Source organism: Falco rusticolus, chromosome 5 (genome assembly GCF_015220075.1).
Source record: "Falco rusticolus isolate bFalRus1 chromosome 5, bFalRus1.pri, whole genome shotgun sequence".
Lineage (NCBI taxonomy): Eukaryota > Metazoa > Chordata > Aves > Falconiformes > Falconidae > Falco > Falco rusticolus.
In genome coordinates this window covers 82,727,358-82,742,369 of record NC_051191.1, presented here as the reverse complement: position 1 = coordinate 82,742,369, position 15,012 = coordinate 82,727,358, and the positions used below count along the sequence as shown (strand labels likewise).

Here is a 15,012-nt window from a genome sequence, read left to right as displayed (position 1 = left end):
CAAAACTTCTCACTGGACATTTGCTTCATTCCACACAGAAAGTTATGATGTTCATTTACAGATGTTCGGTATTGTGTGGCCCATCTGCTGTGTGCCCTGGGCTACACACGGTACCAGTGAGGCACAAGCGTCACAGTTGTTCCAGTCGCGGCACCTGGCCCGCCGCGTGCCCAGCCCCAGTGCCCTAGCCAGACCCGGGCTGCCTCTGAAGCAAGAAGCAAGGAGGCAGCAGGAGCGGGCCTGGGGTGAAGGCACGGCTGAGGGAGGGAGGGGAATGAGACCCACTAAGGGGCAGAGCATCAGTGATTTTCTCAAATAAATTTCAGCCTGCAAGTTGGGGCCTGTCTTATCCATCCTTTTACTTTAAATCTTGCTCTGAAGTGAAAATTTCCTCACTTCACCTCAGTGGTTCCCAACATCCACCATGGGTGGTACCTCCGGGCTGGGTCCCAGCTGCCTTTGCAGGATGCTTCCAAGGAAAGTCCTGTGCCGCTGTGGCACTTGACACTGGCTGTGTAGCATCCCTGCAATGGGAAGTGGAAAATGTGGCAGTGTGGCCTTCCTGACCACACAAAAGTTCACGTTCAGTCCTGAGGTGTAGGTCAGACCTGCCCTTTCCCACCAGCATGTTTCAGGCTCCACACGTGCTCACACTGCTCTTCTCACAGCTCCCACTTTCCTTCCCGTCTCCTTAAAAGTATAAGCTCCTCATAGGAGGGACTAACCTATGTTCATGTTTGAACAAAACTTAGCGCTACCTGAACCATCCATTTGGACTAAGGTAGCAGTTAAAGAAAAGCAGCAGTTCTGAGTTTGCTGAAATGTTTTTGGTCTTCAAATTTAGTTCCATTTCTTTCTTTCCTTTGCAACAAGCAAAATCTATAAGACTCTGTAGCTAATTCTTTACTGAGAACTGAAAAAAGCCATCTCAATTCACCAAACATCTCAGAACAATATAGAGAACAAAAAAAGCAGTATCAACATATGTGGTAAAAGTTGCAGAAATATTGCTATTACTAATGCCACAGCATAAGGATACATGAGAAGGTCGTCATCACTTCTAATAGACTAACAGACACAGCTGAAAAAGTAAGCAAGCTTTCATACACCTGGTTACTTCATCAACAGCTGAATGGTTAGAAGGTAAGAAAGTTACATACCAACAGAAGGAATAAATGGATCAGCCTGAAATAAAAAGAAATGGACTGTTAAAAAAACCCACATGCAGTGGGAATTTGTAGGTTTGAAACAACAACAACAACAAGAGTCTATGGAAAGGCAAAAATTACATTATCATCCTCACAAGCAGAGACTTAAAAAAATTTGCTTTAGTCCAGCAGCCTAAAGAAAACTCAGCAAAGTCTGGAGTTTTGCTGACCCTATGGGAAAGTTTTCAAAATGCCAAACTATTTAAGCATGTGAAAGCAGTTTTTCAGTTTTTCCTTTTCTGACATATAAAACAGCGAAAGAGCTGCTCACAACTAGCATGTGCTAAAATAGAGCTCGAATAAATTTTTCAAACATCTGAGAACTGTTTTTCTGCAACTAAGACACCAGAGACCAGATCAATCCATAATGGCAAGTACAGAAAAATGTCGTGATAAATATGAAATATCAAACCAGAAAAACTGCATTGACAAAAGAATGACAAAAAATTCCAAGAGGACACACTATCCTGTAAGTGCCTTTTGCAGAAACTTTTGCTTCTGAGGTATACATATCCGCATTTCCATGGTAGTCTAATGAAAGGGAGCAAAAGAAAAACCAACCAACCAACAACAACACCCCCCCCCCCCCAGCATTTGTTTTAATATCAAAGTGAAAAATATTAGTGGATAATTTCAACAATAGATACATCACTCTAAAAAAGAGAAATAAAAATAACACCCCTTTCCCTCCAAGCTATTTTTTAAATTAAAGCAAAGCATTTCAGATGTTATAACTGGCAAAATATTTGTAGCCTAGATGCCTCTCAGTGAAGACAGCTTTGTCAGTCTACTCAGTTTAAGATATGACCTTTATACACTTTGGCTAAAACATGCTGTCATTTACACAGGTGTATATACACTGACGCAAGTCTCTAGATTTACACAGGTGTGACAGAAGAATTTGGCAGAGTTTTGCTAATTTTAAACAATAAAAAAAATTTCAGATCAACATCTGCCGTTGGTTACAGTTGTATCAATCCATGATACGGTTGGTGCTGATGGGACTGCCCCACAGCTTGTTAACGAAACTAAGAATTTTTCATACTGTGTCCAACTAGAGACTGTAACTGAACCTAACATTGCTACAATTAAAATCCTTGAGCTTCTTTAAAAAAACTTATGAAATTGCTGTTTGGTACTCTTCAGTTTTGTATAAATTTTTGAAAGAAACCTTAACACAGTCCATTTTTATAACCTGTTATTTCTATTATTGTTTTACCCATACACACAGCATTTTCATATAATAAAGGGTACCATATTTTTTTAAATCAGATTTGTTTGTAAAGACAAGGAACATTGGCAGGGCAACTGAAAAGCCAGTATTATATCTTGGAACATTTTTTAGCGTCACTGTCCATTTATTACTTTCCAGCTTGGTCATGTCCCTTTGTAGTTCTTCCAACCTTGTTTGTTGCACCTGAAGTAATAGAAAAGTACCAATAGGAGAGCTTTCAGGTTTGATTCAGATCCTGGATCTGAACGGGCCACACTAACCTCTATGACTCTCTAAAGGACTGCCAGCCCGATGTGCAATGCAGGAAAAACCACACAGGTTTAAAGTGTTCTACAGGTAATTTTCAGCTGTTTTGTCACCTTTATTCAGGTGACACAAAATGAAACGGGAGAAACAAAAGGGGCAGCTTATTTGAAGTGGGTTATGCTCACATCAAGTTTCTTTTGCTTAAATGGAGTGACATAAGTATCAGCCCAAAAGGTTCACTGCTAAACTTATACCATAATGAAGGGAGAATCAGGCACAGGACAACCTAATATCAGCTTTTGATATATTTGCAAAATATTGTAGCAGTATTTGATGTTTCCACTAAATCAGAATGTAGTTTGGAAACTGAGAGGGGAGGTGGGAATCTAAATAAACAGATAAGTCAGGTCTGAAGGGTCATTCCCTTCAGTGAAAGTTAAGTGCAGTGGATTGCTCTTCCTGGATCTAACAGTAGGGGCGTGGGAAGATTTCAGATGTCACAGGGTTGTAGATAACATTTGAACATATGATTAGCTTTCGTGAGCTGTCTTTAGAAACCTTACATTTTTCCCCCCCGCACCTTAGCCAGAGATCCTTCCCTTGAGGTTTCAGGACACTTAAAATGTTGCTTTGACAAAAATCAAGGATGTGGAGAAGTTTTTCCTGTGTGATGTCACTTTGCTGCCCTTTATAAGCCTCTGCAGAAAAGAAGGGAACCTATCTGAGGATTCACACTCCAGACACAGGCGACCAAGGGCAAGCAAGAAGCACAGAGACATATTGAGCTGCAGATACCAACCGAGGGTTAGGAACGGTGAGCCATGCCACAAAGCAGTGCCTGCAGCTGCCTGCGGTACATGCTACTGGTATTGTGTAGCCTGAAGGCTGCCCTCGCCTTTCCCAACTCCTCTCCACTGCTGCATCCCAGCTGGGGGAATGGAGATCACCTGATGCACCTCTACACAGATACAGAGAGGAACAGCTTCCATCTCCAAATCAACGCTGACGGTTACATTGATGGTGTTCCTCACCAAACCATCTACAGTAAGTAGCGTACTATGGACCCTCAGTCTTCATGGGAGCAGGGGAGGGAGAACAAACTTCTGCTTTCTCACTAGCTCTAGAAAATACTCCTCTCATTATGCAGGCAGACAGAGGAGTACAGCGATGGGATGGAAAATATACATAATTACAATCCTCCTTCTGTTTAACAAATAAACAAAATTCCTCCAGAGAAATCTAGTGGATGGGGAATTTTATTCCTTGCCTAAGAGAACTAAAGTTCTATAGTACCTGTAATAATCTGCTAGCAAATGTTACCTGAATTATCCTTCATTTCATGATTTTACCCACAACTTCTTGTGGAAGTTGCAATTAAAGGTTGGTGATGGCATCCCCCAAACAGCTGCTTCCCATTGCACTGAGAGTATTACCAAAGGCACTGCAATGAGGGAACTCATCACAGCAGTAATGGGAAACTGATAGTATCTATAAAATCTCTTTTTCGGGGTAGAGAGCTGACAGCTACTAAAACTAACTCTAATCTGCGTAGAACATGGGTGTGCCAAGGTCGATTAAAAAGGGGTAAACTATGAAAGTCCAGGCTGTCATAAAAGAAGTGTTAAGCCTTCGAGGTTCATGAGAAGTAGATATTCCCTACTGTAACTAAAAGGTTCTCAGATTGTCTCATCATAGTTTATTTTCATGGAAAATGAAGGTATTCTTCTTCCTTTGCTGAATGCCTGACCTAAACATTATAGTTAGCAGAAAAATGGCTTTTTTAAAGAGTTAAGGTTCTTTCATAGCATTTCAAAAGTAATTCTCTCTTAGCAATACTCGAATCACAAGTAGCTAGGCATCATAAAGTCATGTTAATTGCTATTGCTGCACAGCATTTTTATACACTCAATTAAAAATGTAAGCATATGTTATGATGTTTTTATATTAGTATATAAGGAGCAAAGAATGTTTTTAACAGTTAAAATTTAATCAAGGAGAAAAAATGAGCAAGTTCTGCTATTTTTTAAATATTTTTTCAAAGGAATTACTAATGAAAAGCAGGAATTATTGCACTGTCTTATTATTCTTCCTACATATTTAAAGGTTTTATAAAACCAATTTTAGGTTTGTTGGTCAAGAACCAGTGTGAAGTTTCAGAGAACAACAGACAACAGAATGTCGTGTTTTTCCCGTATCTGCCATGAAGCAAATACACCAGTATTTGGAATGGTGGAGCAGGAGAAGTGGAAATCAGACAATGCCAGGGGTCATGAAAGGGAGGGTGACTGAATCTCTGCCAGGTCACCATGGTACCACTGAGACACCAGATTAATGAGAAGTGCCAAGTTCTGCAATAACCCCCCGCAGCTGCACAGGCTAGATGCATACAGCCCTCCTGGGTAGGACCTCAGGGTCGCAAGCAGCAGGCACAGCGTCAAACATAAGCCAACAGCACACTCGCTTTGAGAGGAAGGCAAACCACCTACCGTGGCAGATCAAGGAAAGTTGTTAATTCCCACTCAGCACCAGTGAAACTGCTCTTTGAGCACTATAGCAACACCACTTCAAGATGGATGTGAAGAAACTGGAGCTGGTCTGGCAGAGGGTTTTCAGGATGGTCAGGGGCCTTGAGCACGGTGTATCAGGAGGGTTTGAGGGAGCTGGGCTTGTATACTAACAAGGGCATTAAGGATAACCTAATACCACAGGGTAGTCACAAAGATGAAGGAGACATCTTCTGGGTAGTTACAGAACTAAGGGCAATGTCCCCAGAGTGTGGTTTGGGACTTCACAGGGGATGTTAGGGAAAAAATGTTGTCTTTGGGAGGCTGATGCAGCACTGAAACAGGGCACCTGGACAGGTGGTGACATCTCCATCTCGGGAGCTTTTCAAAACTCAGACAGACAAAGCCACAGCTAACTTGATCTAGGGCGGGCAATAGTCCCAGGTCATGTGGGAGGTTGGTTCAGACCCCCAGGGGACACTTCCAGCCACAGCATCTGTGGATCTGTAAGGCAACGGTGCAGTGCTGAACTGGGTGCTGGATTTGATATCTTTGTTTTTCTTAACAGGTGCCCTAATGATGAAGTCCGAGGGTGCTGGCTCAGTAATAATCACAGGTGTGAAGAGTGGACGCTATCTATGTATGGACATGAATGGAAACATTTTTGGCTCGGTGAGTGACCTTTACTGAGACTCAAGGCTGAAAGGCACGTCCAGTCTGCTACTGTGGTACCTGTTTCCTCAGTCAGGGCAAATCTGTACAGCTACAGTAGGAGGATACAGATTTAAGTGAGCTGAGGAACTGCCGCTTAGGTAAAACTTTCCTCTTTTCTTTGATTGTATTGGGTTGCAGAGCTGACAGAAATCATCTGAGTTCCTGCTTGGGTAAATGAGGGCAGAATGAGATCCAGTGGTAGACCAATCTGAATTCCTGCTGTAGCATAGAGCCATGGGTTGGGAGCAGCTCAGACAATGCAGCCCTCAGAAAGAAAACAACGTTATCATTATAATACCTTTGCTGAAAACATGGGCATGCATCTCAGATCTACATTTGACTAAGCCTGAGTTGCCCGAGTTACAGAGCTGGCAGATCAGAAAAACACCTGCTGCAAGATCTCATCCCTCTTTCCATCTTTAATCAGTACTTGTCATTCACCAAATCCCTCTGCTCACAGGTGTCATCTTTTTTCCCCTAAGCATTTCTTCAGTCAAGAGGACTGTGTGTTCAACCACCAGACACTGGAAAATGGATATGATGTGTACCAGTCTCCCAAACACAACTTCCTGGTTAGCTTAGGCAGAGTTAAACAAGCTTTCTTCCCTGGTATGAATCCACCACCATATTCCCAGTTTTTGTCCAGGAGAAATGAAATCCCTTTGTTTCGATTCAACACACCTGAGCCTCACAGAAATACTAGAAGTGCAGATATCGATCCAATGGATCCTCACCAAATTTTGGTCCCACAAAGGAAGATCTCCGTGTTTGGATCTCAGCTGCAGCAGCAAGCAGACTTCTCCCACATGCCCAGAGAACCTGTGAGAATCAACCAGAACGACGTGGTCAACCCAGATGACCCACATGCTATGATGGATGCCAGGAGGTACGCAAGTCCTCGCTTTTATATTACGAGATAACTGTGGCCCCACCACTTGCAAACCGAAGACATGGGTGAATATAATAGGCAAAGGAAGTGGCTAGCACCCTCAGTCTGAATGTCAAAATGGCTATGAGAAACCTGAAAGACATTGGGGGAAAAATCCTTCATTTCCAATTTTGTTCTTACAGATGATAGTTTACTGAAAAAATCAGTTAGCCATGTTCCAGCTGGGGCTCTGTTTTACTGGAAAGAAGATACATGTTTGGAAAGAATAATACAAACCAAACGTTTTAGGATCTGAATCACTTTAAGCATTCAGCAGCAAAAAGAACAATTCACTGGAAGGAAATGAGAAACTGATGTTACGTTCCTGATATAACTGGAAAGACACCTGAAGCATCTGATATTCCAAGAGAGACAGGGAATCCTCTTACTAACACCATCCCTGGCTGTGCAAACACAGCAGACAAACTCAGTGATGGTGTGTTATTTTATAAAAATTACTATATATATTTTTAGCTGTTAAGTTGGAGCTTCAGTCTCTTTTCATGCCTTTTAAGAGTCAAAAAGTGAGCACTCTGCTGTCATAGGAGCAGAACACATGGAAAACTGAAGGAACTGACAGGAGAACAGGGCAGGATCAAATGGTCTTGTGTAGAAAGAGTAATTTCTGACACCTACTGAATCCAAGCTGAAGTCTGGGAAAAAGAAGAGTCTGTCTCTTACGTGCTTCTCTATCACACTTATATATACATTAAATTCTAGCATCACAATATGGAAATATTATGTGGAGACATTCATTAGTTTTGCATATTTCCAACCTAGAGAAAAGTAGCAGGTTACTAATAATAGTGTGTTAAACAGGATGGTTTGTTTTGCACACTGCTGAGCTATACAAGGAAAAAAAAAATCAAAAAAATTATGTCTTATAGGCATCAAACTATTAATAGTTCATGAAGACTCCCATCTAATGAGTGAAAATTAGGTTTATATTTAAAAAAGAAGAATCTAAGTTTAGCATTCATGTTTCTATTTAGTTCTGAGCAGGTATCAGATGCTTTATACTTTTAAGACTGAAATTAATATTAATCTGGAGGTCTCTAATGTTGACAAAACTTTTTTACTGCATTGGTATATGCTATGGGTAAGTTTACTTATCAGAATCCAACCTCTATATATACAGCTGAAGTTTAAAAATCTGTAGTTAAGATGCAGTATCTGCAGAGCACAGCTTTTTATTGTAATTTAGGTGTCAAATTGTTAGCTGGTAGAATTCAGTATAGCTTGATTGGTTTTAATGGAGCTATATTCATTTCCACAAGGACTCAGTCAATTGTGTACACACTAGCTATTTTCTCCCTTATATCTTTTCATTTTGATTCAGTCTTCCTGTAATCTTAAAGGTGTGTGGATTTGAAAAAGTTATTCTTGATATACTCTGCAGAAATCAATAGCAAAGGTACCAATGAGCTGCACAAAAATCCAGTGTGGTAGATATTTGAAAAGATCTTTTAATTTTGGTGTGTGTCCATTTTCTGCAGTCAGGATGCAGATTCCTCTGTTTTGTTCATTTAGGATATTCCAACAGCCTGACAACAGTCTGAAAATGGTGCACTTTGTTTCAAGCAATGCTCATAGGAATAATGCAAACATTAGGCCTAGACGCTGGTCCTGCTCTTTTTTCTGTCTCTTGAAGTAATTCACTGAAGCCACTGGAGTTACAGCAGTGTAACAAAATCAAAATAAGTCCCCCCCGTGTTCTTACTTTCATTGAAATTGTTTCCTAGATTTAGCACAGAGTCTGTCCTGCTGACAGCATTTAAAATAATCTCTTTTTTTTCCCTACATATGTATATATGTACACGATACCACTTTACCTACAACATCCAAATTGTTAGGTTAGAGAAGTCACAGGGCTTGATTCTGCTGTTAGAATAATTTTCCTAGTGTGATGATTCTAATTCATACAACTCCTTAGGAGTACAGGACAGCCAAATGATTAGGATTACACCAAGAGTTCTGTCTCATATTTGTTGGTTTTCATCTCTAAACTCATATGTTTTTGATTAGTTTCAAAGGAAAGGAGTGATTCTAATAGATTTAGGAGAAGTTGCAGGGTGGATGGATATTTGTGTATTTTCAGGCTTATTCAAACTAGAGCAATACATTTTACCTTGCGGTCTATACAGTGGAGAGGTGTGATTATATGTTTAGTTTAATAATTTACTTGATTTCCTATACCATTTTTTCTTGGCTTTTGCTCCTTGAGAAGTCGGGACTGTGATTACATGAGCAAGTTTCCATTTTGCATTAATTGTTGTAAGCTCCACAGAGCTCTCTAGGATCCCAAGTCAATGGACGTACACCTTGAATCATGGGAAGTTCTGTCTTGATCCATATAAACTTTGATGAGAAATGTCAGTGGGGTTAAATCTCTATGCCATCTCTATATTCATACATCGGAACAAAGTAAGAAGGGTTGCTCATTCCATCGCAGCCAGGGGATTTAATCCCTGAGAGTGACTGCACAGTGGATTTTGCATCAAAAAACCCATTTGTAATCATAGTAACTGTATTAAAAATGTCAAAAGAATAATTTTTCCAAAGGATGTGCTGGCACTCCACTGGCTAGTAAGAAAGCATTACTTATTTATATTGCCATATTTATTTATTATTGAGTGGGTGTGAAGTCCCACAGAATATTTATAACTATTTATATCAATGTATTATAGAGACTATTTCCTTTTATAAAAGTACCAATAAACTTTTCTTTCTCACCAATGGTGGATTCTGCATCATCTGTTCAAGCTCCCATTCCAGAAGGACTTGAATAAACAATAGCACAGCTGTGTCCAAAAATTTTTGTGTTCGCACTATCCCTGTGATTTCCAGCCTGTAGGTTGCAGCTTCCTGGCTGTTTCACATACCACAACATGAAAGTCTGTGCAAGAAATAAGAAAACAAAGTCTTAGCAGGACTAGCTGACCAGGAAGGGATTGTCACCCTCTACTGGGAAACGTCTTCTTCAACCCAAAAGCAATGGAAAAACCACTGGTCTAGCGTTCAGTCCTGCTGGTAATATTGTGATCCTGGCCCCCAGATCTTAGGGGTAAAAGATACACAGTAATTACCGTTACTGCTCATACAAAATATTCTAAGCTCCATTCCTAGGCTATGCCACGGCTCTGTTTTGCAGCAGACAGGTCACAGACTGGTTTAAGTGCAGATACCATTGTCGCAGCTCTTTCCCGCAATGTCCCCCAGGCCACCAAGGCCCAGCAGAGAGCTGCAAAACGGCAAGCGCCCATGGGTCGTGACAGATCCCCTCGCCAGTGCTCCCCCTCACCACAGATACTCTGTGGAGCTCTGTCATAGTCAGTAGCGTCATTTGCATTGCTATGGCACCAGCATCAAGAGAAGCATGATATCACCACCAGGTACCACAGTACTGTTGCACTTTGTGGGCGAGAGGACAGTGGTCTTCAGTGGCAGGGTGACAGGTAGGTGGGGACCTCTTCTGCAAGATCCCTTTCTCTTCCCGTTGCTAAAGTTTAGGTTCGTGGACTTCAAAGGGGGAAGAAGCACAGCAGGAACGCGCAAAAGAATTGAAGCATATGAGAAACTTAATAGATGCCAAGGCATCATAAAAATATCAGCTGGTATCTTTTAGTCTCCCACACACTCAGTACTACTTTTGCGCTGTTTCAAACTCATTTAGAGTAAGCTACGCACAGTGAAATAAGAAGAAAGCATGCTGTGAGCCACCACGGCCCCAGCGACCTCTCTCTGCCACCTCTCTTTCAAGAACAGGGCAAACACAAGGTTTGTTCAGTGTCTCTCCTTGCCCAGGAAACTCGCTCTGTTGTGATCTGAAGCTGCAACTGGATCTTAACAAGGAAAAAGTGCTGAAAAAGAGGAACAAATGCAGATACGCTGTTTTATGGATCATGTGTATGATTAGAATAATTTCTGAGACCATTTTCTCCATGCATAACTGAAATAAAACACCAAACATCTGCAAGGTACCTTAGCACAGCACTGGAGGCAACAGCATGGATGACAACGTAAAGGACAATCAGAGGAAATCCAGACTGCCTGTTCCTAGTGTCTGTCTAAAAGCAGACACCTCCTAAAAAAAGGACTTGATCCCCATGTCTAGTTAAATTTGGGAAATGCAACCAAAAAGTGAAGTGAGCTCTTTTTCTAGGAGCGTTTTGTAATAGTGACATAAAGAACAGCAGTTGCATAGGAGGGTGACTGGACACTCTTCAAGGACATCTCAAAAGGTTGAATTCATCCTTGTTTATTTATTCACCAAAACAGAAAGCTTTATCACTTAACTCTTTTAGCCCACAATCGCTACAAAAGACGAGCAGAGAGATGGACCTGCATGTAACCTGGTCAATGTATGTACACAGCTGAACATTTTTTTGTCAATTCATTTTTCAGTTTTCATTTTAGGGTAGACCAAAAAAAGAAAGTGAAATATCCCCTACTCGTTCTCCCAGAACCAACCACTCAATTAACACCAACTCCTGGATCTATTGGTAAGAGGAATCTTTTACAAAACTGCTGTTGGTGTTTATCTTAATAAACTCAAGGGGTTTGTTGATTTAACCCAGGTCATTGCTTCCCCTTTCAAGGTGGAGTACATTTTCAGCTCCTCCTCGAAAGCAGCCAGAATTACACATAGCGTTGCAGGTGATATCTCATCAGTGCTTGTACAACGGCGTCATGACTCCTTGCTTGGCCAGATGACACCTTTCAGGATCAGGCTTGTCTTTCTAAACGCAACAACACAACTACCCATTAATTAAAAATATTTTAATATATTTTTTAATTTACTCTACATATTTATAAAATATGTTTGTCATAAATAAAATATAAAATAGGTTATTAATATTATATATAATTTTACTGTGTGATAAAAGATTATATATAATAAAATGAATATTAAACATTAAAAAGGTTAATATTATCCCAGGTTATTCTCTTCCCTTTATGGTTTTCAAGAATTATCTTCCCAGCTTGTAGAGGACATTCATGTCGTTGGTATCAAGGTGCTAAGCATGCAGTCCATGGTAGGTAGTTTCATGCACAATCTTTCGCTCTCAAATTCATCATTCTTTTCTCCCTGTGCGATATTCTGACCCACATAGTTATTGCTGATGCTTCCTCGCTAACATTTTCACATTCCAATATTTTTATTCAGTCATTACAAAAAAGTTGTCCCATGATGGAACTTAAATACTAACTTACCTCCAGCTCAGTGCTTGACTCTTGGACGGTACTACCTACTTATATGCCATAATTGCTTGTGTACCTATGTGTACCTACTTCACCTTTTTTTTTTTTTTTTTCCTAGTAAATTTGATTCTTTTCCAGTTGAGCTGACGGTTTCCATTATGGCAGTGTCAAGTGTTCAATTAAAATCACCTAGATCATACTCCACTATATTCCCTTGCCTAGCACATCGGTTATTTATTAAAGAAACTAGCAGTTTAATCTAGCTGTGAACTACTTACGGTAAAACCTTCATCTAATTATATCCCCAGGTTGCATTTACTTCTCTTATCTGTAATTACTTCTCCTTCAGAATTTGTTCTAAGCTGTGAATATTATTAAGGTCAACTATCAGTTCTGTAAGATTGCTTTTTTTCCTCTGTTTCTCAAACAAAAAAATCTTTTATTTCCTATTCTCTAGTCAACGGTTCCACACCAACTTGACAAATACTATTTAAAATACTTGCTTACGGATATGTAATTTTAGATGTGCTTTTGGAATTCTGGGATAAAGATTAGTCATTTCCCCTGACAGAGGCATATTAAATTCTTTAATTCTTGGCTTTAAATGTGGTATTTTCCCTGTCCTCATTCCCATTATCCATCCTCTTTTACCCTTGTGTTCAATACTGCTGTAAATGAAGTAATTCATTTCGGGGATGTAATTTAAGACTACCTAATTTCTGTTCCATCCACACAATGCAACATTTCTGACACTCCTTTCCTTGTTCTGTATTTTGCCACACATGTATCTCAGGATGTTTTTGCTACTTATTTTGCAAATTCTCATCATTTCATACCTAAGATGCAATGTTATATAGGATATAACTTAATTTCTACTCCTTATAGGCCCTTTTCCCAGAATCAGAAACTCACTGTGAGATGATTATTTATCTAGTCAGGCCTAGAGGCTCCCCCCTGTAATTTTTGCCTGTTTGGGATGTAACTTCTAAATAATTTTACATCTCTGATTTAAACAAGCAAAGCTTTCCCCCCTTTCTTCCATATTAAGTCCATTTAAGGCTCTCAAGCACAGCTGACCTTATTAACTAATTTTGTGAATCTTAAGTATAGCTGACCTTATTAAACTAATTCTGTGACTCTTAAGTATAGCTGACCTTATTAAACTGATCTTGTGATTCTTGCCCTTCTGAAATAAAAACCTTCTTTATTACCTCAACTTTTAGCTTAAGCACATTCACTTTTCAATAGCTAGCTCTTCCAAAATATATTCATGACTTATCACAGATGAGTCTAGCACATCACCGCTCCTCACAGTTCAGCTAGGGCTTGATCAACCAACTGGGCGCCAGAGGGAAAAAGCATCACATCCAGTTACGCCCCAAAAGGGGTTCTGCCTGGACCTCGGGCGCATTCCTGTGGGGACCAGTAATCGCCTAGGCATGGTTTGTGCTTTTACCCTGGTATCCTCCTGTGCCGATATTCTCAGGGCCCCCGTTGTCGTTCTCTGATTGTGCTTTCAGGGGCCCCACCGCCAGCTTCTGGCAGTCAGGTAGGGCATCTGCAGGCTCACACAGGGCTCCCTGCGGGCCAGCAAACCCCAGAGAGGTTTGCAAGTGACACTAGAGCTATCTCAGCAGAAAGACCTGCCCGAACAGCCTTGGATTTACCACGCACAAACAGATCATCCACACAGCGGGTTTGCCATATCCATGGATGTCAGGGAAACAGCTCACGTACTGTGCGCTGATTCGTGCTCATGCAGCTGCCATTTGCCTGGATTACATATCCAAAAACCTCAGGCTCATGGCCAAAGCCCTCAAAAGAGGGACACATCTGGGGAAAATCTGACATATTTCAGGTCCAGGCATGTGGGCTGTGTGTGGATCTGAGGCAGACTCATGAAATACCAAAAGCTTGGACAGAGAACGCATCTGATCTAAATTCTGTACTTAAAAGTGGGGGCCGGGGGGAGGAAAAAAAACAAACCCAAAACTCCTCCTATTGTGAAGACAGGGCTATGTCTGGAAAACATAAACCCAGCTGAGAACTGTGGGAATACAGCAAATATCCTGAAAAAGGGCTGATACATTAGAGGAAGGAAACTGTGATGCTATCAGAGCACTCTGCCAAAGTGCATGTCTGATGCCTGCTAGACATTTAGCAGACCTGCCAGGAGATGATGGCGGTGGGGCCAAAACTGAGGAACAAGTGTGCTACCATGCAGGGACATGAACTCCTCTTTGTCTCTCCTGACACCTTTTCCAAATCAAGGCTGGCCTGGTAAAGCACTGCTTAAACATGAACAACTTCATCAAAGGATGGTACAACTCCCCTACCTTTCGAAGCATCACTTTTAGGGGAGCAGGATTCCACTGGACTAGTCAGCAAAAGATGACACTAGCATAGAAAGGAGGGGACTGAGTTTCCTCTTGATCTTGGTAATCCCCAAAGTCACCTTTTCTTCTCCTACGCAGCTGAGAAAGTCTGTCAAGTCAGCTTTTATTTTAACTTTCACCATTTTAAAGATAATTTTAAAGTACACATTGGTTCTCTCAGATCTGACTACGGGCCATTATGTGGGCAAGCTGAGACGTTTCTAACATTTATTTCAGCACTATTTTCCTACAAGGGTATTCAAAAGGAATGTACCAGTTTCTTATCATTTGGAATTCTTATCATCTTGGTAATGTGTTTAACAGCTCGATCTGCTTTCACAGCCTCTCTTACATCTTGGCAGCTACTGCTGAAAATCCACCCTGTAGTTAAGGCCCTGTCTCCTGCTGCTAATTAGAGATTGGCATTTCACAAGGACAAAACATTTCATTGCCCACTACTGAGTAATCCCTCAAATATTTATGTTCTGTTACTATTCCTAACAGAACCATCTATAACTGCAGCTCTCCTTCCCCATGATCCCAATAAACTGGTACGGAATTACTGTACAAATGTACAAGAGAGACTTTATTAAAGGAGAAA

At 40.8% G+C, this 15,012-nt stretch overlaps 1 protein-coding gene across 1 annotated transcript; it reads left to right on the top strand.

The window, feature by feature from the left end:
* The first annotated feature begins 2,823 nt into the window (after positions 1-2,823).
* FGF23 (fibroblast growth factor 23) lies at positions 2,824-9,553 on the top strand. Its single transcript, XM_037390567.1, has 3 exons — positions 2,824-3,732; positions 5,761-5,864; positions 6,389-9,553. The coding sequence occupies exons 1-3, from the start codon at positions 3,510-3,512 to the stop codon at positions 6,824-6,826; spliced, it is 765 nt and encodes a 254-aa protein (XP_037246464.1). The 5' UTR covers positions 2,824-3,509; the 3' UTR covers positions 6,827-9,553.
* The last annotated feature ends 5,459 nt before the right edge of the window (positions 9,554-15,012 follow it).

Coding starts and splice junctions, on each gene's coding strand:
- FGF23 (XM_037390567.1), top strand. CDS start 3,510: ATGCCACAAAGCAGTGCCTGCAGCTGCCTGCGGTACATGCTACTGGTA. Junction 3,733..5,760: donor TCCTCACCAAACCATCTACA/GTAAGTAGCGTA, acceptor TTTTCTTAACAG/GTGCCCTAATGATGAAGTCC. Junction 5,865..6,388: donor ATGGAAACATTTTTGGCTCG/GTGAGTGACCTT, acceptor TTTTCCCCTAAG/CATTTCTTCAGTCAAGAGGA.